Genomic DNA, 23,493 nt, shown 5'->3' with positions numbered 1-23,493 from the left:
CACTACCACAGTGTGGCACAGCCACAGCAGCCAGGAGAGCTGGGCTGGAAGCGTGGCACAGCCCAGCATTCAGGCTCTTCCCTCCCCATGAAATTTCCTTTCACCACTTGCAGTCCCGGCACGTTTCCTTCCTTCACCTTTTGCCAAGAGAAAGCCCGGCAGCACGGAGGAGCAAGCAGCTGCAGGAGGATGCCCAGCACCTGGGCTCAGAGTCTGTGCTACTTCTTTGGTCAGGCAAAGCAAGAGGCTTCGGCAGCTCCCTGCTGCTCTCGGGCAGAGCTGCAGTGGTTGGAGGAAGCCCCCGTGTGACGCGGGGAGGCATTGCTCTCACTCTGATCATGCTGCTTTTGAAGAATTCCAAAAGATGCTCTCTCAGTCTCCAATAACACAGACTTCTGATTTGGCAGAATTATGTTTTTCGTTTTGTTTTGTTTTTTTCTGGGGGGAAGCAACAAGACCAAAGATGAAGAGGTACCGTGGCCAGTGCCTGGCTACTGCACTGCTGCTTACAGTGCTTGGTAATACTCAACAGAACCAGAACATTTTCCTGCAGGATAACAACTGCACTGTTTGGATGGAGCATTTTAAAGTATCCTGAGAGGATATCTTTCTGCCACATTAGTAAGAGCATCTTCAGTCTTCACATAACCATTCTCTATACGTTTGTATGACACTAATATAGGCAGATCAAAGATGCCAGTCTGCAAAAATCAGAAGGAAAACGCACATGTATTGCAATTGTCACATTCCCAAAAGCACAGTAAGCCTTTTGGCATATTTTAGAAAGGAGAAAATAAATAAATAAAGGGAGAAGAAGAATGATTAGCCCACGATAAAAGTGCCAAACCTCACTCACAGCTGAATGGGAGGGTGAAGGACTCTGCATGGGCTGCAGAAGGCAGCACAGAACCCAGCAGCACCGAGGCTGATATTGGCAGCCGTGCAGCTGCCCTCTCCATAAAGTGGGCTCTTTGCAGGCAGCCATGTGTGCAGGGGTAAGGGTTACAGAAAATCCTTGTGTTGATGTTTGCAGCTGGCAGCACGCAGCCGTGTCACATCTCACCTGTAGGCTGTGAATTCAGTCAGGCACTTTTATTTCTCTGCAGCAAGAAGACAGCTGGTGGCTTACTACTTACTACATAGTAGGATGCTCCCTGTGTGTGTAGCTGCATACAGACACAGAGCCATGCCTGCTGTACGCTATGCTGACATACAGACAGGTACACACTTAGTTTCAGTCCATTCAGATGAATTAAAAATGTACTCATTTCTATCTGACACAACAGCATGCACCATAGAAAATGGGATTTTTATACTATTCAGATGCAATTCTGGAATCATTTTAATAGCTTAGACTTGAATATTCCACTGCAAGTACATCAGTGCTTTTACAGCCCAAATCTGTTTTCTCATGCTCTTAATGTTAGATCAAAATATTGGCTGTATTGAAGGATCTGCTTATATAAAGCAAAGTGCTTTGGATTGAGCAGATCTGTGCACATACAGGATTCTGAAGAGTAGGACATGTCCCCAAATTAAAATGCATCCCAAGCATTGCATCTCCGTATCACAGACAGGTGCCCCACACCATCAAGAGGATTACGAGAACCACAGTTTAATTGATTTGGGGATTACATTTGGTTAATCAATGCCTTTTAAAACCATCCCAACTCCTTAGGGCAGGGTACCTGTTACAACACATTAGACTCATCTGAGAACGTTCTTAAAAGAAGTGGTGTGACAGAAGGTCTGGACGACTTGGGCGCCTTCCTACTGCTCTGCAACAGCGAGGCAAAAACACTTGTAGCACATGTGACACGTTACCCTTTTGCTGTCCAACAACAACAGACACACTCACGCTTCTTACAGCCAGCTACACCGTTCCACAAGGATGTAACACCACACGCTCCCTAAATACCACTGTGATCATACTGGCTGGGTTTTCAGTGCAAGTGGCACTGCTTCCCAAATAGTTCCCTTTAGGCTTTGAGGTTTATACTACAGCTGCTTTCAAAAAGGAGCCTGCCTTGATCTTCTCACAACCAGTGGTTTTGTAACAGTGAGTGACAGCAGGGATGTGTTTGAGGTGCTCAGCCTGCGGGAAGCCCTCCGTGGGCAGCGAGCCAGGGAATGCCACTTGTGGCTTACTGCTTGTATACAGAACAGCTGCAGTGATAACAGTTATGTACAGGGCAACAAGGGCACTTGGGAAGCTCCTCTGAGATCAAGCAAGCACGAGCTGTTTGCCAAATCACCCAGAAGACAAAACAGAGCCCGCACTGCTCCATGCCTTGGAGGAAGTAGCATCTAGCCCACTAAAGCCAACCTAAACGATGTAGCAGCACTGATTTCCATGAGTAGGCACAATGTACCTCATCTGAAGTGTAAACCCCAGTTTGTGACTGATGCCTGCCTGTGGTTCCCTGAGCACCTTGGGGACGCTGGGCATGGAAGGACCAAGGGGGGAGACAGACAGAACACTTAAGCAAAAGATTTAAATGAAAGCAGTAGGTGTGGGGAAGAAAGCAAGCTCTTGCCAGGTGAGCAAATCTAAACACAGGTTTTTCAGCAGCGATGCATTAGAAGGAGGAAGCAGAAGAGTAAGCAGCACATACTGGCTCAGAGGGGAAATCACCTTATTCACTCCAAGAAAAGCTGTGATTGCTGGAAGTTTGAGAAAGCATGAAGATAGTGGATGTTCCTGAGGAAGGAAGGCGCTTCGTTACCTAGTTCACAACAGCACAAAAGACAGAAAATTGCAGTACAAGACAGAGAAAGGCAGAAACCAAAGAAAATACGAATGCGCCTTGCAGTTAAAAACAAACAAACAAAAAAAAAAACAACAACAGAAAAAACCCCAAAACATTTCCACACAGAAAATTTAATTAAGAGTGCAAAGCTGGCACTGTCATACAGAAACCCAGTCCCCTACAGTTTAAGGGCAAGCTCCACAACCTGGCTTCGGTCCATGCCCTCCTCCCAAAGGGGACCTGAGCTCCCAAGGTGTGGGCTTACGTAACCAAGTGAGTGCACTGATCTGGCTTCTCATTGAAGGCTTCCCTTGGGAAACTGATATTTTCCAGTGTTACAGTTAGGATTCTCAAAAAGGGTCTTGATTTAAAATCCCCTACCTGTGCAGCTGAGCTTGGTATCTGACAGCTGACACAGACATCTAGAGCTGGCATCTGCTCCAGGCATTTTGTAAAGCTCTCACTTGAAATGTACATTTAAATAAGGCTCAGCCTGCCTTTAGTTTAGTATGCACATATGAAGAGACTTTTCTAGTTGACACTTACTGTTGATTTACAAAACGATTTCACAAGAGCCTTTTTAACACATTTAAAGCACTCTCAAAAGCAAGTATTATAAGTGGGAATGGATCTGGCTAAGAGCTGGAAGCAAAAATGGGCCTCTAAGAGCTCAGCTGTGTCTCAGTAACCCCCAGATCCCCCTTCTGGGACAGAGACCTCAAACTGCCCCATGGCTGCAGCTGACAGCAAGTCATCCCCATCCTGCCCAATTTAGAAACTGTCAATTTATATACTACTGAACTGTTCTTAAGAGGAAGGGAGAAATAGCATGGAGCTGGGAAGAATTTAGCTACAGTTGTTTTACCATCTGTATTGCTCTCAAATTCAGTAGCTCAGGTGGTGGTGTTTCTGGTCTTGCAGATACATATTTTACTTCACTGATACCGTGCCAAAGTTGTACTTCAAAGATTATGAGGGAAAAAGAAACTTTATGATTTCATTGGATATTTAGAAAAGATAAGCTTGATTAAAAAGTATAAAAGAAGCAAAAGTAACAGAGGAGGCACATGGCCAGAAGCAGCAGAACCCCCTGCAGCCACACTGCTGGGCCTGCTCTGCCACTGCCCAGGGAAATGCAGAGTGGTGTCTGGAGGCCAGCACTGGTCAGGCAGCACCCAGTGCAGAACTTGCTGGAATCACAACAGGGAGAGGTGCAGGAGGGAGGCGAGCGGACAGAGCGACAGGGGCATGGCTGGGGGGAGCAGGTGCTGCCTGGGGATGGGTCTGCGGGGATGCTGCCACCTGGGGATGCTGCCCAAGGGATGGGGACTGGGTCATTAGGGGGTGGGCACCTCCCTGACCAGCTTCCCCCTGGCACCTGCAGGATACAGCCATAGTGAACGTCTTGGGTATACTGACATAAAAACAAGCAGCTTGTTTCAGTACTCAACACAGTGGTTTGGATCGGTTTGGGTTGGTAAAGGGATACTGTGCAGACAGCAGTTTTCCATCCAGTCTACACAACTAAAGAAAGGCACTCGTAGAGTCTCTCTTTGCTAGAGATCTAGGCAGTATTTTTAGATGAACTTCTTGACATCTCTGGCATGTGAACGAGCGAGATGAGACTCTAGAAAGCCATCCTTGAGACATGAATGGCACACAGTTCATCTGGTGCTTAATAGAACAGGCCTTTGTAAAAACACTGTGCAATATTTCATCTTGTTCCTTACCTGATGACTTCTCTCTTTTATACTTTTTAAAACTATTAGAAGAATTTCTGGGAAAAGGCTGATAAAGATCAGCAGAATTATTGCCAGCCACGTGGAAACAGAAGTCAGCATATGAGCAAATACAAAATACATTCTTTGTTGTTTCAAGAAAGGCCTGAAAAAGAAAGGATACAAATAGATTGTGGTTAATACCATCAGCCCCACGTGTTTCCCAACTAGGTCAGACTGGGATCAAGGTGCTGGCACTAATACTTCCCTGCCAAACACAGACAGACACTGGCTGCCCACTCTGCTCCCCATGCATCTCCTGCTCCCAGCTGTGCTAATCCTGGAGGGCTGTCAGCAACCTCCTGGGACTGCTCTAATGCTTCTCCATACAGACCCTTCACCCTACTTCTCAGCCTAGCCACTCTTCCTCCCTGTGGCTTTTTTCTCCTCCCCAGCCGGCCATTACGAACTGTTGGTCTCAGCCCTCCTATGAAGCTCTGACCCACCTTCACTGCCAATTTTCAAGACTTCTCTCAACAGCAAATTGCCTTTGCTGTTTTCACAACAAGTTTCTAAGGCCACAGCTACCTCCTCCTCCCTGTCCCATCCACCTTTCAGTCCTTTACAATGCTTGCTGCCATAGCTCAATGCTCCATTTTTCTTTCTCCTCTTCTGTTCCTTCTTTTCATATCACCAGATTTCTCTCCACCATGGCAGCACAAGAATATGCCATCTAACAGTGTATAAAAACCCAATCCTCACTGCCTATCACTATTATCTGCTGCGACTGGCACTCAATAATCAACACATGCTTATCATGGTCGTAAACACTGACATCTCTATAAATCTTCTGACAGACAAAAAGAGGGGAGCTGCAGTCACATTCCTCGCAAAGAAGGTGATGGACATCCCCTAAGAAAGTACCACAGGAGGAAAAGATACTTGCCAAATGACTCCTCCCCAGAAGAACGAGAAAAACACGTAGAAGGCAAGGGAGCCCCAGATCACAAAATGGTTCATCCATGTCCAGAATCGAGTGTCTAAAGCTAGCTGTGTAAGTAGAACAAAAAACAACACCAGGCAGAACAGGCATTAGAAGCAGCATGTATTCAACTGTGCCCATGTTTCCTTTCACAGTAAGGCTGAAGTTTTCTAGTCAGCCACCTCTCTGCATATGTACACCAGGGAAGTATTTTCAATACCTACAGACTGGCACATGAGCGACAGGGAAACAGTTTCTAATTGCAGCTGAGAGCTTTTAACGGAACAAGCTTGATGCAACCTCTGATGCTAGAAGGACTGTGTAAAGGTTGCAGTCATTGCAATTGCCTTCTGCCACCACCTGCTGTCCTGAACCAAACATAAAAGATCTTTTACTTTTGTAAGGTCTGATGCAAACTGTTCGTTCTCAAAAGCTCCATGAAACAAAGCAGTGTTGCTATGCTTGTTTGACAGATGTACTTTTCTGACCCCCACGGTGCAGAGCAGCAGCTGGAACAAGGTGGGCAAACCCAAATACTTGGTTGTTTGTCTCCTCATTCTCAAGCTTAAAGCCAAGTGAAATAAAGTCAACTGCAACCAACTGGAGTACTCAGAAGAAGGCAAAAAATATGAAAATCATTTAGCAGAACATAAGCACTTGTGTATAAGCACATTCTGCATGGTCAATAACCCAACAGTCAATAAGCCACTTATGTCCTGCATGTATGGCAAACAGAAGATGGAAGGGTTGGGAGGAAAGGTATTCATAAAAGCATCTTCAACGTATTTATCACACAGGGTATTTAGCACACATTCAAGCAAAAACAAGTGACTGGAGAAGAAGGGCAAAATCTAACCTTGAGAGTGACAGTGAACACCAGCACAGTGAAAACGATCGTCCCAAAGGTCCAGTTTCCAAAAACCTGGAAGACACAGCGTGTTGTCACACGTGCTCCTACCCACTTTGAGAAGAACAGAAAGGAATGACGACACAGTGCAAGCAGGGAGCAGAGGGGATGGAAGAATGGCGCGACTGCTACTCAGGACTTGGCTACACTAACCCTGTGCCATGCACTACCACAGACAAGTGACCGGCGTTGTGACAGCGACAGACACAACCTCCTACTAACAGCAAATGTTGATCGAGAACACAAGTCATTGGGACCACCTGTATTTCATGATTTCTTGATAATTTACTCAGTTTCTGCTTTCTCGTAACACAGAACCACCGCAGCACCTCTACTGGTTGTGCTGGGCCAGTCCCAGTTGCAGAATGCACCAGTGGGTAATTCTCTGTATGAGAATGCATCGGTTTGGTTTGTGGATACTAGTGACTATGCGCAACAAAGAAAAGCAGATACTGTATATAAATCCAAATGATGGCAACGAATGGGACAGATGCTTACCAAAGGCTGTCAAGATCTGAATGCATACATTAAAACAGAAAGTGAAATGTAAAAGTTTTTAAAAAACGCAAAAAAAAAAGTCAATAGGAGCGAAAAAGGAGTCAATCAAACATACATGGATATTATGAACAATTGCTGGTAGCAGTTCTTATAAGCATAAGTGTTTACAAAACAGGACAAAACCACAGGGCTTATGTGAGTGCCACACAGACCTGGCCTCTCAAGGCATCTGTAGAACACATCGGGGCTTACATGTTCTGTTCATACGCAACCACAATGGCTATAAATACAGAAAGGCACGGAATCTACAACACAAGAGCATGACTACACATAGCTGGGGCCATGAACGTCGGCACTGATGCAACACGTGCTATTCTCAGCTTTCCTCCATGTGCTGTACCCTAAAAGAACAAAAGCTGGGGTGTTTTCAAGGCCCACGAGTGATGGTGTCAAGAAGGTCTCCATCAACTGAACCCTGCTAACACCTCGCTTTGGTAGAAGGTGTCCCAGGACAGCACAGCACACTGTGTGTATGGCTGCTCTGATGCCTTGCCCTGGGCAAAGCACCATGCAGCAGGAATCTGCTGTAAGACCAGTTCTTGTACTTAGAGAGCACAACCACCGCTGCACTGTTGCCATGGTGATTTGGAAAACGTTTCAAGCACTTGCTGCAGAATCACACCATAAGCAATGCTACACCGCCGGACACATCGCACAGCTTAAGCATGTAGATATTTGCTGTCAGGCAGATAAGAGAGGCAGGGCACAAAAGAAACACTCAGCCTTCTCTTTTTTTTTTTTTTTGGGGGGGGGGTGGGTTGTTACCTTTCCATTATCTTCCAATGATGAATTTTGAAAAAGAAAATAAACCCCAAAGAAAAACACGAGTCCTTCAAAGGCGCCCAGGAAGGTCCAGTACAAAAAAGGCCTCCACTGCAGCATGGCATTGTCAGAAACTTTCCTGCCAAAAAAGCAAGAACAAGAAAATCACCGTTATGTGGAACCTGCTGCAAAGCCCTGCGTTTCTGTGGGTTTGATGTGGGCGTTGCTGCAGGAAACTAAGAAGTAAAACACCCAACTGTCTGCCAGCATGCAGGACATAAACAACATCTGCTCTGTGTGGCTGCTATCATTTAAAAAAAAATAAATAATCAGAAGATATTCGAGAGATTATTATTTTTTATCCTTCTGTATATGATGCAGACAAAATCCCATCCCTGTCTGAGCAAAGCAAAATGCTGCCCCATGCCTTTTGCATAGCCACTCTGCTTCCTCAGCCCTTCCATACTTCACTTCTGAATTTTAAAGCCAGGGCTATGCTGAAGAAACATATGAGAAGTGGTGAATCTGTGGCACGCTTCCCTCTTTTTGTTGAGCCCACAAACTTTTTTGGGAAAGCTCTGCAAATCTCATTCCTGGTGTTTTTTTTGCATAGGCTGAAAATAACCCCCTGAATCACTCCGTGGGTTTTAGCACGGGGGGTTTAGCAGGAGGCTCCTGGCTGAGCACAGGAGTGACATCTGGCTGCAGACAGCAGCAGCTCCCTGCACCATGCATCACTGTCTTTTCAGACGGTCCTCCTTAAAATCTGAGGGTTGATGAGGGATGAAAGCATGTTTATAGCAAAACCAAAAATCCTCTCTTCTCATTTTGTCTTCCTAACTACAACTATCTGCAGCAAGATGCACTCTGAAAGCAGGCGTGGTGCTGAACTTCTGTAAATACAATTTCTAAAGCAAAACACTACTGGAATCCCTTGTACTGCAGTGACAGTTCTCTAACATACTGTACTTTGGAATCAGTCTGATTTGTCTGTGCTCCTTACCAAAAGCTATTTTTTGCAAGAAGGGAAAATGCAAAGAGCTGTTCAATGCAATCATTTTGCATTCCCATTTATGTCCTGCAGCACTCATCGTAAACAGGCTTTTACTGTGCCTCAGATGAGAGATCTGCACTGCAGCAACTCAGCATTTATACAGCAGAGGCACAGTAGTCATTCTGTATTCAGCAGCACATGAAAAGTCATGAATATTCAAACTGAAGCTATCTAAATGCACAATTAATCTGTTTTCCCTCAATTCACATACCCCAGTGATCAGACAGCCTGCAGGTGAGAGCACAGGAGTCTGCTATTATTGGTCTGTGCTGCACAAGATTCAATTACAAACGTATTTGAAAATACGTGCATTTTGCTACGTGTCTGGAGGAGCTCAGAAGTTTAACCATAGAGCTGAGCAGTTATTTCAGAAATAATACCTTACCTGCTGCCTGAAAGACTGCACCCAGGTACCTGCATGGAAAGGGGTGGGGGAAATTGGAAGCATCTGGGGTCTCGTAGGGGGTCAGGGATACCCCAAGTTGCAACCAAGGGAGGAGAGAAATATGCCAGCACAAGAGATGAAGACCATCTCTTCTTACACAGTGCTATCCATGGCAATGTGGAGGTAATTGTGAGAACAGTTATCAGCTCTCATGTTCTGAAATGAGGATTTGGATTTTGGGGCATTTATCCACCTACACAAGCTGAGGAACTGCCTGCCTGAGCTGGACTTCAGCAGCATTCACCTTCCTGTAAAAGAACAGATCTCTTCTTCTCAAAGCTAGATTTCCCCTCCATCCATTATGTGCTCCAGGAAGTGCTTGGCTCACATTGCCCAGCTCAGAGCTAATACAAATGAATGCTCTTGCCAGACTTGCAGCTTGCTTTTACCTATGGATGAAGAATTCCATCTGCAGTTTGTTTTTTCTTTACACAGACAGAAGTGCAACTTGTTGGACCAGATACCATTAAAGAGAGTAAACAGAAATAGGCAATACATAAGATATTGCTCAGCTCTAATACGAAGCACTGGGGATATAAACAGCCTTTCTGCAGTTCCACAGCTACCCTGTCCCTATCACAGGGCAGGTACACTGGCTCAAACCACCCCAATGGATTGTGTCCTGCACCAACAAGGCTTAAAGTGTACTGAGGCCCATCCAGCCCCTTGCAACTTACATATACAGCTGTGGATCTGAGGTCAGTGTGTCAATATTGATGTGCTGCTCCAGGAGGCTGTAAGCCAGGATGGGGAGAGATGTGAAACAGATGTTGTACATGGTAAGGTAAGCAGCATCGTACAGTGGCTGAAAAGAAGGGGTAAAATGAGACAGAAATTCCACTTGAAAAGCCTTCCCAGAGACAGATTTGCAGTTTCCAGCCCTTGTCCCTGTATCCACCCCATGGACTCATCCCTTTGTCACAGATGTGGGTCACACTCTGTGCCTGTCTGGGCTCCAGCATGACCTCCAGAACAACGTCATAAAACAGCCGTTACTGCAGCTTTTCTGTAGCTGCTCTTGTGCTGCTGTTTCTATTAATACACTTGATGTCTCCTGTGACTTTCTAAAGACTTCTTTTTTAAGAGGAACTACAGTTTTTCTTTTTTCTTTTTTTTTTTTTAATAAAAAAGTGGTTTTGCTGAGACAGGCAGAGAACAAAATCTTACGCTTTTAAGACCAAGCAGACAGAAAAGAACAGAAACAAACAAATGCCACAGCTATTGCCTCCAAGCACCTGAGCCCACCTGTCACAGAGGTCTGTCCTTCTGACACTCATCTGGACTAAGTGATGACACTCATCATGTGTCTTATTTACAGGATGTTACAAAAGAACAATCTGTTCTTCTTTTTGTACAGTTTTAGTACAGGGAAATGCAGCAGATGAGAGAAAATCAGGAAGTCTTTGAAAGACTTTCCAGAGTGTAAGTAGCAAAATTAGATGCTGGCAAACCAGCTATGACACCTCCCTGGTACTTTGGGAAGGTCTCCATTCATGTTTAAGCAACAAAAAAACGGGTCAGGGATGGGAAAGGAAAGTAAATTTATTTGTTTGTTTTTAATTGCAATTAATTGCAATTGCTCAAAAACATGGTACTGAGCAAGGAGGTCAATTCCTAATGTCAACCAAAGAAAGATGAGGAGGAGGAGGGATGATCAAAAGTCAAGCTTCTGCTAGGAAGCCTTGCTGTGTAACTGCCTTTTTATCCTGTCTTTTTAGACACGTTACTGGAAGTTACCTGCTGTGAGAATCCACAGAAGAACTGGTATAAAAATTGTGGTAAAATGAAGCAAAGGTTCTAGAGAAATGAAAAAAGAAAGGTTAGCAGGGAAGCATTCATGAGTTTAGTGAATGCTTGACTTTTCACTCTAAATCCAATAATTTTTCCCATTTTCAGACAGTATTATCTGATATTGCACTATCAGATAAAGCAGGACACTGTTTTCTACCAAACTCTACACTGTTCCAGTAAGCTTCTAGCACCAGCAGAAGACAAGGGAAGAAAGTCACACTCTCACATTCCCCTGTATTAAGGACTTTCAATTAAAAGGCACATGGGAGACACACATCCACCCCTAGTGAACAAAACAGAGTATTCTATACATCTTTCTGTTTTACACTATTTCTATTGTCAGAGAAACCCACAGTGAAAACAAAAATAATGACCTGAACACACATCCTTACCTTATAGAAGAAATACTGTACAAGGTGTGCTATTCTCACGTAATACAAATGCCCATGTGCTAGTAGCAATTTTCTTAAGTGTTTAAACTTTGGAACAGCATAGTCACTGTTTCTTGCAGCCTGACGTCCTTCTTTGCCTTTTATTCCTGGAGACAAAAGCAATGCAAGGACTGAAATTTATACTGATGCTACTTGTGAAATTTGGTCACATAATTGAGTGCTTCAGGTCATGACAAAGGCCATATTTCCTTTGTGGTTTTTTAAGACTTTTACACTTTAGACATGTCCTTGTCACCCTGTGTACCCAGCCACTGCAACTGACCCTGGGAGCCACTGGGAGAGCAACACTAAAGCTCTGCAAGACTTGGTGTGGCCTTGGCTCTGTGACAGACACTCCTCTGGAGTTTTTAACCTGAACTTGGGTTGCTAACTGAGTTCTTACGTAGGAGCATGTGGTGACGAGCATCTCAGATAAACCTGATAAAAGATAAGGTTTCCCCCAGGCCTGCCCACATCTAGCAGCATGGTTATTACACTGCAGAAGCTCAGCCTCCCAAGAGATCCCCCTCAGAGCAAAGCTCAAGAAAGCTGGTTTTGTTCACTCAAAAATCACATCCAAATTAACTACAGTGAAAGATTCTATTCATTAGAGGCTAACATGCCATTTCCAACAGTCAAAAATAAAGAGGGTGGTTAGAAAAGAAAGGACATCCCTCTTCAGTGGTACTTGAAAAACTGTCAGTACTTCCACAATCTCTGACAACAATCTGCAGAAATTTAGATATGAAATTCAGCAGTTTTCCAGCCTGACATCAGGCATTTGGACAGGGCAGGCACAGCACAGCCCAGCATCAGCCCTAGGAAGATGCACACATTGCAGCTGCAGTCAGAGCTGCCAGGCTCCTGCACATATTTGGGTAAAGGACAAATGCCAGCTTCAGCTCAGCTGAGATGAGTGGGTACAATCCCACCAAAACCCTCAGCACTGGATTTAATAGTGAAGCAAAGGTCAGAGGAAGTTACTTGTTTCATTTAAGATAGAATCAACCTTTGTCTGCACAGAGGACAGCAGAAAACCCCACTGTTTCCCCAATGGGAACTAAAGTGTAAGAAGCAATCTGCAGTTAACCACATGGTAAAGACAAAGAGCATGTGCCTATCAAAGGGCAGCAGCCTACCACGATCCCAAGCACTGATCTGGACCAAAAGCCCTCTGAAAGCAGCAGGTGACATCCCCATCTGTCAAGTGGGATTGGTTCAGCCATGTGTGATCAGTTACAACAGAGAACGTAAGCAACACAGACTGACAGAAGCTCCAGGTATCGGATGGGTGTATCAGGGGTCTTACCTATTCCAACATGTGCTTCCAAAATCATACTAACATCATTCGCACCGTCCCCTACTGATAGTGTTATCGGGCTCCCTTTTGTGTTCTTCACCATTCGCACAATCTGAAGATTTAAAACAGGACAGAGTTCAGTATAGTTCAGTAGAAAATAAACAAAAAAAAACCACACTGAAAAATACTCCACCTCCAGAGACCTCTGCAACTCCCCAGATACTCCTGAACAAGTAACCTAGCTCTATGGCAGCAAAATAAGAGTTCAGATTAATCAACACCCTCACTATTTCCTTTGCAACCATCAACCAGAGGAAAAGCCAAGACTCAGTTTCACAGGGCTGAAGGACAGCATTTAGAAACAAATCACTCCCAGCAGCAGCCTTTCCTTCCCCCCTGCCAGACCCTGCTCTCTCACAGAGATGTGGCCTCTCACGCACTTCACGTATGATTGTGGAAGACACTCATAACCTGGAACAGGGTTAAAAATGCACTGTTTAATCATCCTTTATCATCAGCTGGTGTAAGGAAGTCGTGGACTACAGAGTTGGAAAGGAAAAAAAAGAACAAATGGGTTTTGTTTATTCCTAATTGGCTCGGGCTTGTGGCTTCCTGCAAGCATATTTAAGAAAGGTTTTATATTCATAATTGAAAGACTGGTGTGTTTCCATAACGCTCTGAAGTTCAGACAAGGCTAATACATAGCCTGGGGAAGTCCTAGCTGATCAAGATGAGTAAGCTTTATTTAAAGCAGCACTGCAGGAAATGTAGCCTCACACCGTTATACAGAAATAATCAGAGGTTACATCTATCAGCTACTTCCAAAAAAACGTCTTTAATGAAAGGAATACTTGACTACAACTTGTTGAAGGTTTTTTTTGCTACCCCAAAAGTCTTCCTGCTTCATCTTCCTGGCAAATCTGTAACTCAGACTGTTCTAGCAACACTGCTGCATTTTGAGTTTCTGTGCCAGACGCTTCGTTTCCTGCTCCCTGGGGAATAACAAACTGCTTTGCAACACCCCTCCTGGAGCCTTTTGCTCAACTTCAACATCTACTACCCAGTGATGGCAGCTGACCCCCCAAAAACAAGAAGCCAGATACGATGTGGTTTGCAAAGTTGTCTCACTACAGGTTTTGAAGCCCACCTCCAGATCAGGTCAAGTCCATCCAATGGAGTAAAGGTGCGTTATAACACTTAATGACATGCTTCAGTTACTGGGGGGTGGGGAAAAAAAGGAAATACCTGTGCTTTCTGCAGAGGAGCCATCCGGCAGCACAGAACTGCAGTACACTTCAGGCAGATTTGTAGAAATATGTTTTTGTAATGACTAGAACTGGAATCCTGAGAAGGATTGAGTATCAGCGACAGCGTTGAGCCATCTATAATCAAGCCGTATTCTTGACTCAGTGTCCAGCTTCTAAGGCACAACGAGGAACAGATTCGGAAAAAAGCAATCAGTTACTTGAAGAAGTCAATCTAGCTGCTTATATCATCTCACTGGAAAAGGAACTACTTGTATAGTAATCTTTCCCTCATCCTTTCTGGGGGGCTTAGATATCATAAAAAGCCTGGATTTAGCACGCGTCCTTCGCTAGGGGAGCTGCATAATTAAATTCAAAGCCAGCTAACACTAGAGATAACGATGCAAAGAAGCAAAGCAAAGGAGACAGCAAGCAGCGTGTCTCCTAACAGACACAGGCTTGGATCTCACCACTCACCTCTTCAGGCTACCCCGGGGTTTGGGAACATCCTGGATCAGCCTTTTGTGGTAGTCCATCAGCAGCTCGTGCAGCCGGTCCTCCTTCCTCTCGCTCTCACCCACCACCCTGGCTGTCAGCTCCAGCAGCTCAGTGCTAGTCTGGAAGAGCCTGCAGGCATAGCAGGTGGACTTGGCAGTCTCCATCTTGTCCCCTGTCAGTACCCACACCTTCATACCAGCAGCATGCAGAGCCTCGATCGTCTCTGCTGACTGTTCCTGCAGCCTGAGTGCAAAGAGGAAAAAAAAATATCACTGCTCAGGATGGCTTTGGATGCAAGGCAGACTCTGAGCAGCTCCACGCTACTGCGGTGGCACGTCAATGATTCCCCAGCCTCTCTCATCCCAACAGTGCTTCAAATCCCCAAACCAGCAGTTCACCAGGCAGGGAGTCACAAAGCTGGGCTGACACCAAAGTGGATGGACTCTCAGCACTGCACATGTCCTGGCCACCAGGCCACCTTCACACCAAGAGCTAGCACACAGTCCTGCATGCAGAAGCACCACCACACCGCTGGACAGAAGCAGGATGACCCTGAAGCAGCTCTACATTATATGCACAGCTCAAGAGAGTTGTGATAAACGAGACCCTCAGAGAAGGCTGTGGAGCCCTTCCCTGCAGGCCCCAGGCAGGAACCTCAGAAACATGTTTCTGAGATACAGCACTTCATGGGCGTAAAGAGGCTTAGCCAACACTGCCTCTTAATCCACAAAGCCCCCTAAGGCATCCTTATTTTGCAGGTAGGGAATGTAAGCTAGAGAGAAGTTAATTGATTGTCCCCACACTGTAGAGACTGCTGCCACAGGAATAAGGATTAGAGCTCAGCAATCCCAATTTTTTACATGCAGACAAAAATTACTGCATTATACTACAAGACCCAAGAGTCAAGAATAAGAGGTTAATTTACACTGCACTTACTGTAACAGCACACAAAACTGAATTTTTTTGATATGTAAATCGATGCATGCATTCATTCACTTTGTAGAAGTGTGAGTACTTCTGTGGTTTCACTAATAAATCCTAATTCCTACAGTAGCTGATTTTTACATAGCTAGGCACTATGTAACGGGTTGTACCACAGAGTAATTGCCCTGGATGCTCCAGGCCTCTGCCCTGCTGCTCAGCTCTCACAGGGATGCTTCAAGTTTTCTCCCACTGCTCCCAGGCTGTCCCCTAACCAAGGGAATGCCAACCCAGGCTGAAAAGGAATCTCACCACGCCTCACACAAGAAAGCAAGGGCCCACCACAACACAAAGTTGTGGAGAAACCATTGGTAGCAACGTGCTTGGTCTGTGTGCTGGTGTCTGTTTACCTGTCTTCTACTGCAGTCGCCCCAATCAAGTGCATGTCTGCTTCTGTATCTTCAAAGACCTTTGCCATCTTTTCTTCCCTGTCCTGCAGAGCCATCTTTGCTTCATTAAGCTGCCGGTCAATCCTGTCATACTCCTTTTGAGTTAGTTCCTTGAATGCCACACAAAGTGTTCGGTAGCCATCCTTGTAGGGGTGGAAAAAGAAGCAGACAGCTGCCCTTAAACCCTGATTTGTGCAGCTCCCCACATTAGGATCAGCACTTCTCCCATCAGCACTTTGTCAGTACTGAACCTGACCATAACAGTACATAACGACAGTTGGATGAAGTCAGAAGACAACATCTGTGTTCACACAGGAACTTCTTCACATCAGAGCACACACACATGCATGCAGCACAGCAGACAGAAGCCAAGGGCAGGGCCAGAGTGGAGATCCTACATCCAGCTGGGACAACTGAGTGCCCCCACACCCAGAGCCAAGGAAGGGGCACTCCCCCACACCACCACCACTGCCAGATCAGCCTCCTAGGCCAGGCTTCTCTTCCACCTTCACATGCACATCACAGCTGACACAAAGATTCCTCCCACCAGAGCAAACAGTGTGCTATTGTTAGTGCTATTTTTAGCTTGCTCGGGAGATGCCGGGACACAACTGCAATCAAACCCATATAAGTATATCAAAAGTCAAATAAACATGGAAGTCAAAGAAACAGAAAAGGAAAGAAACCAGGCTTCAAAACAATAAGGAGTGACACTTGGATTTTCAGTACTTCCCTCCAAAGCGAGGTCACATCCCTATTTTTGGCATACAACTTTCCTGAGCCCAGAGCCAGCCATACCCCCACTGCATGCTCACCATAGCATTGCGGTCCACATGGACTTTAGTTTGTTGGATTTCTTCTTGCTGCACTCTTGGAAAAATAGAGGAGTCTGCTCCTTTACAGAAGAGAAGCAGCTTTCCTAAAAGCAAAGTTATAAATAGTTTATAGCAGCCAAAAGCCATAGAAAGGCTTAATGGACGTTGGCTTCAACACCAGCAAAAGATACAGAAGAAAAAGTATGGCAGAACTAAAGGAGGAACACGTAGAAGCAACCCAAAAGTGGTCTGTCACCTATACAAAATATTCTTTGATATTGGGCTGGACTACTGAGCGTCACTACCTGTCCCTGAGCAAGCTTTCTGCAAAAGGCTGGACAAAATGCGTTAACGTACCTAGACAGCTCAGAAAACCCAGCAGCCTCAATTCTCTGGGTTACAGTTCATGGCATTACATACACTCAGGGTAAGAACAAAGAAGGTGTGTTTCATATTTGTGCAGTTAGCTGTACCTGAGGTGGTTCTCACAATGACACTCATACGGCGACGGACAGGGTCAAAGTTCAGTGTATGGAGAAGCTGATACCTTTAAAAGGGAAAAACATTGAGCTTAGGCTCAGTACAAGGAAAATAGCTCTTAGGACAGCTCCACACTGACTATCCAGAGAAGTGAAACTTGCCTGGGGGGCAAACAGTAGGGGGAGCACTGGGGTTAGGCAATTCACTCCCAGCTTTTTGCATGCACGTGGATATCACAGGAGCTGTGAGCACAGCATAAAAACAAATTATTTTCCATCTGGGAGGGGCAATGGTAGCAGTATTACACTGCTTAGGCTGTGACCTGCTTGAAGGCGCAGCTGCTACCCATCAGGTTCTGGGGAAGGAAGGAGACTGCAAGGGCAGGACACACTCAAGGGATCTGAAGGCTTCTGCAGGACTGACAGCAGGCCTCTGCAAGCAAGTCCTTCAGCCTGCTCACTGCACAAGGGAGCAGGGGCTGTGCAGGTCAGTAACTGGTCTGACAACCTTTGCTGAGCAGTTTTGACCTTGCCTGGTTTACCACATTGATTGAGCTTAATTAACCCACATGTGAGACAAAGCTGAACAGAGTCCATTTAACCCCAGCAGCAATATTCCTAGCAGGCCCTGTGGCACTTACATTTCAGTTTCATTCTTTTGGTTTCGGATTTTCATGAAATCATTTTCGAGTCCTAGAAAAGTGAAACCATACCTGTCAATAAACAAGAGGACAGAACAATATTGAGAGCACCCATTGGCATGTGTCACACATTAACAGAGTTCTCATTTCAAGATCTGTATTGCTGAGGACAGGTAAGAAGTTACCAAGCTCGAGCTAGAAGGCTTGGGCAGCTGCTTGCAGAGCCAGCTCTGACATGCTGTTATCACTCATAACCCGGGGAGCTGGACATCACAATTGCAGAAGTGCCAGGAGGCTCCATACATGATCCTCTGCATTTCCAGCAGATTTACAAGAAACAAAAAAAAAACACCAAAACACCATCAGATTCTTACTTTTCAGCACCTTTCACCAAAGCAATTTCATCTGGGGAAGAGGAGATGTAGGTGTTTTTGCACTCAGGATGTCCTATCAGCCCATCCACCTGGTCTGCTTGTTTGATCCGAACGGTGTGGCACAGGCAGAGGGCTCGCAGGAACAGCTCCTCTCGGCTCTAGGGATGGAGAAAAGGCCCATGACCAGCTCTGTGCCATGCATCCCATCCCCTCTGAGCAGCTGGTTACCCCTGCTGTGTGTATGTATTTCAAAACAAAAAAATCCAGTGCCCTCCCCACAACAGTGTGGTCATGTATTGACCCCTAGCCTGGAGCCACTAGCAAAACACATCAAGACACAGATTTCTCACCTTTTCTGCTTTGCCATAGTACTTCAGGGGTCCGTCAGTCTGCGAATAGCCATCAACCTCCGAAATGCAGTCCTTGTACTTGTGCCCATCTATACAGCACTCAATGAACTCCATGCTGTTCTCCGTCAGTGTCCCTGTTTTGTCGGTGAAGACAAATTCCACCTAGAAGAGAGCAGAAAGACCAGACACCCACCTCAATGCACTGCTGCAGCCATCACTGCAGCAGGGCCATGTGTGAAAGCAGCCCTCCAAAAACTGCAAGGCTGGGGCATTTTGATACATCTGTGCCAGCCCTTTGCTGCTCTCCTAACCTGGTCCTCAGAAACGTGCAAGTGCCTTGTGTGGGCACCACTGGGCATTCTACCACTTCCCTCATCCTTCATTTTTCCATCAGTTGCACAGCTGTCAGGAGGCAGCTTCCGAAGACTTCTAAAACTTCCTTCAAGGCCCTTTGTTCTCCTTCATTCTACTTCTTGGCTGCTTTGCTCTGGCTCCCAGTGCTCATACAGCTGCTGCTGAAGGTCTGTTGCCTCCCCTGTGGGACTTCCTTTTTGGTGCCATATTATGTACACACATAATTGCTTCTCCAAACTGACAGTATTTTTAAAAGCAAAATAAAAAGCAGGAGGCACTGTACATATCCCACACTCAGAAAGAGAAGCTATAGCTGCTCCAGCAAAGCCAGCAGTAGCATGGCTGCACATGCACTGCATGCCCAGGGAGATGACTGGGTAGGTGTGTTTGCTAATCCTTGAAGAGACAGAGAATTTTTAATTTTTAATTGAAGCGGTGAAAGCAAACCATCCTGACACACTAAGTGCTGTGCCTGATATTCCCCAGTATGGAAACAATTGGCATGACCCAGTTCCTCCTCCTTCATACACTATTTATAACCTTACCCACTTCGTGCCGCAAGCAGAATCACATTAAATGGAAAGTGCCACCAGTCTGGCCGAAGCCCTGTACTGCTGGGACAGCATGGGACTGCCACAACAAGACTTGTTATCAGGGAGAACGTTACTCCAGCAGCAGTGGCCCATGAGTTGGTTTTCACAGCTATCAAGAGCTCTGAAACATACAGATGCACAGAAACCACCACCAGAAGCACCGACCACCACAGCAGGAGGGACAGTAATGGTGTGCATGCTGGTGGTTACAGCAGAATCTTCTGCCTTTCCTCCTGTGCTGTTGCTCCCCTGCCAACATGGGGATGTCTCTCAAAGCAGATGCAAACAGAGCTTGTTCTGACCTGTCCAAGCTCCTCGTTCAGGTCTGAGGTGTTCACCAACGCTCCCTCTTTTATTTCTTCATCGTACATCTCTTTGTCCCAAGAGATGAAGAAGGAGCCCAAGAACTTCTGCATCTCTACTGTAACATACATGGAAACTGGGATAATAAAATTGAAGAGGACCATAAAGGACAAGAAGTCTGTGAACATCCGCAACACCTGCAATGGAAAGACAAGAGGAAGATGCAGTCAGTGCTCGTCAGGCATAACTCAGGGAGACAGCATTTTTTTTAAATGTTAAATAGAAAAAAGCCCTCTGAAAATAACTGAATACAGTTAAGACACAGGACCAAATTGCACTTTCCTCTGATGTAGAAAATCTCCTTCCCATTTGCAGATATATGAGAGTGTAACAGAAAAGCACACAGAGCTGTTTCCACCTGATCAAATCTACATTTTACTCAGGTACATATATTGTTTTCAGAATATTCTGCTACGAGCTGATTCTCATCTCAGGTATCTGCAGCAAGCGGTTTGAGAACAGTCAAGACTGATTCTGTGACATCCCCGAAGTCCTACTCAACAATCAACTACATCAGCTGACTCCCACCCACTCGCATTCACTCTTTCAGGCTTGGCTGAATGCGTCTCGGCAAGTTTAAGAACATGGCTGACATGGCCTCAATTTAAGTTTATCTACTCAAAGCTGAAAGATAGCTCAAGTTCAGATAAGGATCCAGGTTAAATCAGCTGCTGCATTTATGTAATATCTCTGTGTGGTGGAAACGATGTTATCCTCCTGCTGTCAGTAGCCTGCATGCATTCGCCTGCCCCCAGTGTGATGGGGACAGCAGAGTGCGAGCGGGGTTACTGCAAGCCTTGCTAAGAGCTTCACTGCACACAAGCAAGAGAAGCAGGTAGTAATCAAGACAGGAGACAAACACAAACAACAGGAGAGACTGCAGTAAGTGACAGCGCCTCCAAAGAGCAAGCAGGCATCACAGGAGTGGCAGCAGACGTGATCAGATTAAATATAACTGTCAGAATAAATACGGCTGGAGGAGGTGCTGAAATACAAATCCATTTACCTTGAACGTCTCTCTCTCTTTTTTAGTCTTTTCATTGTACCAAGGCTCATCGTTAAATGGATTACTCTGCCAGACATATTTCAGAGTTGTGCACACAGTAGCTTTGCTCAATAGGATGCATAAGTACACTATCAAGAAAGCGTTGATAGATCTGAAAAATAGGTTTATTTTTAAAATTCTTGCAACTACTTTCACATAGAAAAATCATGCAAATAAGCAGGAACAAGCCTTCCTTACTTTTCAGGAGGGAATTACAGAACAAGTGCTTTGGACAGTGCTAATATTCATGGTCAGTTCATATAACTTAATATTCCCTACGTTTTTTTATTTTAAGGAAAAAGCTACTAAATGATGCAGCTACTTGTAAGATATGCTTGATCAAACGCCCAGATTGCACAGAAAATCAGAAAGCATCTGAAACAACAGGCGGCAGATTAGGGGATTATTTCTGTGCAAATCACCCATGAAGAAAGCCACAGCTTTTACCAGTTTTTGCCTGCTGTACTCACTTTTCCACAGCAGAGCGTTTCTGAGATTTCCCTTGGTAGTTCAAAGCCATTTTTGTTTCCATTCCAGTATAGACTGCCACTCCTGCAGAGGATTAAAGCAGAACTCATCAGGGACTCGCAACCCATAAGGGACCCAGCTTTCACCGAGCCATCAAGGGCATCAGTGTTTACATAGAACTTGATTCCCAGTTCTAGAAATTGGCATTACCCAGGGGCTGCTCAACTGCAGAAAGCTCAGTGCCTGCTAAGTAACGTTAGTTACATGCATCCCTGAGCACTGACCAGCTGAAGGATCGTGCACAATTAGAAAAAAGATCAGTCTTCTCTAACAGCCTTCATCCTAAATTACCGGTGTCTAGACCTGTGACTCCGGCACAAGCATTTAACAGGGGAGCTGGAAGCAGCTTTCTGCTCTCTGTAACCCAGACACAAAAAACAGCTTGCTGAGGTCCATTAACACAACCTGCACAGCTTGGCAGCACTGCAGATATAAGCAGCACCTCCGCATTTCACCCCCAAACTTTGCAATCAACATAGCTCTGCAGTCAGCTGGTGTACAAAAACAACTGCAGAGCCCTGCAGATAAGTATTTTTCCTCCCTAAATTTCATGATAAATAATGACAAATGTAGTTGCTCATCTGATCTATTTACATAATCATAATTTTTAAAAACTGCTCACCATAAATCTTCTTGGTATTTTTGAGGGTAGCACCTTTCAGCAACAAGTTTTCAGGACCCAAAGACCTAAAAATAAAAGGTTATAGCAGAATGTCACTCGAAGTTCTTTACAGTTTAAATCCTAGAGATGAATTATAAAGCTAAACCGATGATTTTTAGGAGTTGATCACTTTATTTAAGCTTTAAATTGGACGCTGCATGACTCTGCCTGTTTTTCCTTTTACATACTTTTATTTCCGTTTCATTTCACGCAAGTTATCCTCAGTGCTCAAAGTTCCAAATTTAATGGTGGATTCTCAGTGAAGTTTTGGAAGGATAAGTGCCAAACGTTCAGATCTAACAAGTCCTGGTACTTATGTAAAAACTGTTTTAAAAGCATTGAAAATGCCTTCAGCGCAGTCAATCAGCAGCACCACCATACAAGATGTAATTTTATTCCTCTTTGAATGTCCTACCCGTGACCCTCAGCTGCTTCCCTTTCTTCAGCTAATAGTGCTCAGGACAACCAGTGAAGGAGACTGGAAATGCCCCAGTCTACATGCACACGTGTGGTGGCCCTGCATGCTGAAGCACTGGGATCCAGATCCTGGAAATGTGATGTAGATGTCTATTCAGATGCCCAGCATCTTTGAGGGGGGGAAGTGAGAGCTGCAAGACTAACCTGGCTACAGGCTCTTGGTTGCTTCTGTACATGATGATCCTTCCAACAAATCTGTAATTAAAAAAATACATGAGAATCCTATATTACAAACACATTAATATTATAAAAGAGTACTACAAATGCACTCAAGAGGCACCATCAGGAGATGGGAACTAACATGGAAGTTCGTGCACTTGAGAGGTGAAGGCTTTGAAAGGGCCAATGCACAGCCCACCCAGCCTGAGTTTCTCTGGATGCCACCCCCAGCCCGCTTGAATGAAGGAGTAAAACACACAGCAGCAAACCTCCTTTTAAAAGAGTTTAACAACTGAGACAGTCTAATCCTAGAAGCAGTTTCAGCCAACACATTTTACTTGGAAGGTACATCATTCATTTTAGTGAGCTATGACTTATTTCTACTGATCAGGCTGAGGCTTTGCAGGACAGGCAACTCACCGGAGTGGTGAGGATGCTCACACTTACTTGTAGAGGTCTGGCTGTGGCTGCTCACACTCAATGGTGGCTGTAAGGGAGTCTATGGCTTCATCCGTGCAGAGCACGGTGGTGTCCCGCACTGCATAGTGAGTCTGGGAGGAGAAACACAAGATGATCAGCTCAGTGGCAGCCCTGGGAACAGCTCAGGTGGGTCCCTCCTCACCCAGTATCTCTCATCTCCCCAGCATGCCCCTGGGATGCTCCTGGGGTAAGGAGAGGGCAGCCCCGCTGCTGGGGAGCAGGCTGAGCATTGGCAGCCCCAAAGCTATTTTTAGGTGCTGTGAAGCTCCATCGTTCACAATTAGCTAAGAACTGCACAAGAATGTGTGCACTGCTTGCAAACACTATTTATAGGAGCTACCGGAGCATCTGAACCACTGCAGGC

At 45.3% G+C, this 23,493-nt stretch overlaps 1 protein-coding gene across 8 annotated transcripts in view; it reads right to left on the bottom strand.

Annotated features, from left to right (window-relative positions):
• Positions 1-415: 415 nt before the first annotated feature.
• ATP11C (ATPase phospholipid transporting 11C (ATP11C blood group)) overlaps positions 416-23,493 on the bottom strand; it is a 47,668-nt gene continuing 24,590 nt past the window's right edge. For 5 of the 8 annotated variants that reach the window (XM_031594280.2, XM_031594277.2, XM_031594278.2 and 2 more), the window contains 23 exons: positions 23,097-23,200; positions 22,635-22,685; positions 21,975-22,039; positions 21,295-21,376; positions 20,786-20,936; positions 19,719-19,916; positions 18,470-18,631; positions 18,120-18,277; positions 17,746-17,817; positions 17,099-17,172; positions 16,626-16,729; positions 15,772-15,953; positions 14,420-14,683; positions 13,944-14,118; positions 12,708-12,810; positions 11,360-11,505; positions 10,914-10,973; positions 9,854-9,981; positions 7,681-7,816; positions 6,307-6,372; positions 5,415-5,518; positions 4,481-4,634; positions 416-701 (listed from right to left, as the gene is read on the bottom strand). In XM_031594280.2, coding sequence (XP_031450140.1) covers positions 585-701; positions 4,481-4,634; positions 5,415-5,518; positions 6,307-6,372; positions 7,681-7,816; positions 9,854-9,981; positions 10,914-10,973; positions 11,360-11,505; positions 12,708-12,810; positions 13,944-14,118; positions 14,420-14,683; positions 15,772-15,953; positions 16,626-16,729; positions 17,099-17,172; positions 17,746-17,817; positions 18,120-18,277; positions 18,470-18,631; positions 19,719-19,916; positions 20,786-20,936; positions 21,295-21,376; positions 21,975-22,039; positions 22,635-22,685; positions 23,097-23,200 — 2,856 coding nt within the window. In that variant the 3' untranslated portion in view covers positions 416-584. Of the gene's footprint in view, positions 702-1,599; positions 1,779-2,635; positions 2,727-4,480; positions 4,635-5,414; positions 5,519-6,306; positions 6,373-7,680; positions 7,817-9,853; positions 9,982-10,913; positions 10,974-11,359; positions 11,506-12,707; positions 12,811-13,943; positions 14,119-14,419; positions 14,684-15,771; positions 15,954-16,625; positions 16,730-17,098; positions 17,173-17,745; positions 17,818-18,119; positions 18,278-18,469; positions 18,632-19,718; positions 19,917-20,785; positions 20,937-21,294; positions 21,377-21,974; positions 22,040-22,634; positions 22,686-23,096; positions 23,201-23,493 lie in introns of those variants that run through there. The other 3 variants (XM_090150304.1, XM_090150302.1, XM_090150303.1) reach the window with 3 other exon arrangements.

The sequence above is a fragment of the Phasianus colchicus genome, chromosome 14, assembly GCF_987193195.1.
Source record: "Phasianus colchicus chromosome 14, bPhaCol1.hap1.1, whole genome shotgun sequence".
NCBI lineage: Eukaryota > Metazoa > Chordata > Aves > Galliformes > Phasianidae > Phasianus > Phasianus colchicus.
Note: the sequence above shows the minus strand (reverse complement) of the source record. Positions and strands in the feature narration are given on the sequence as shown.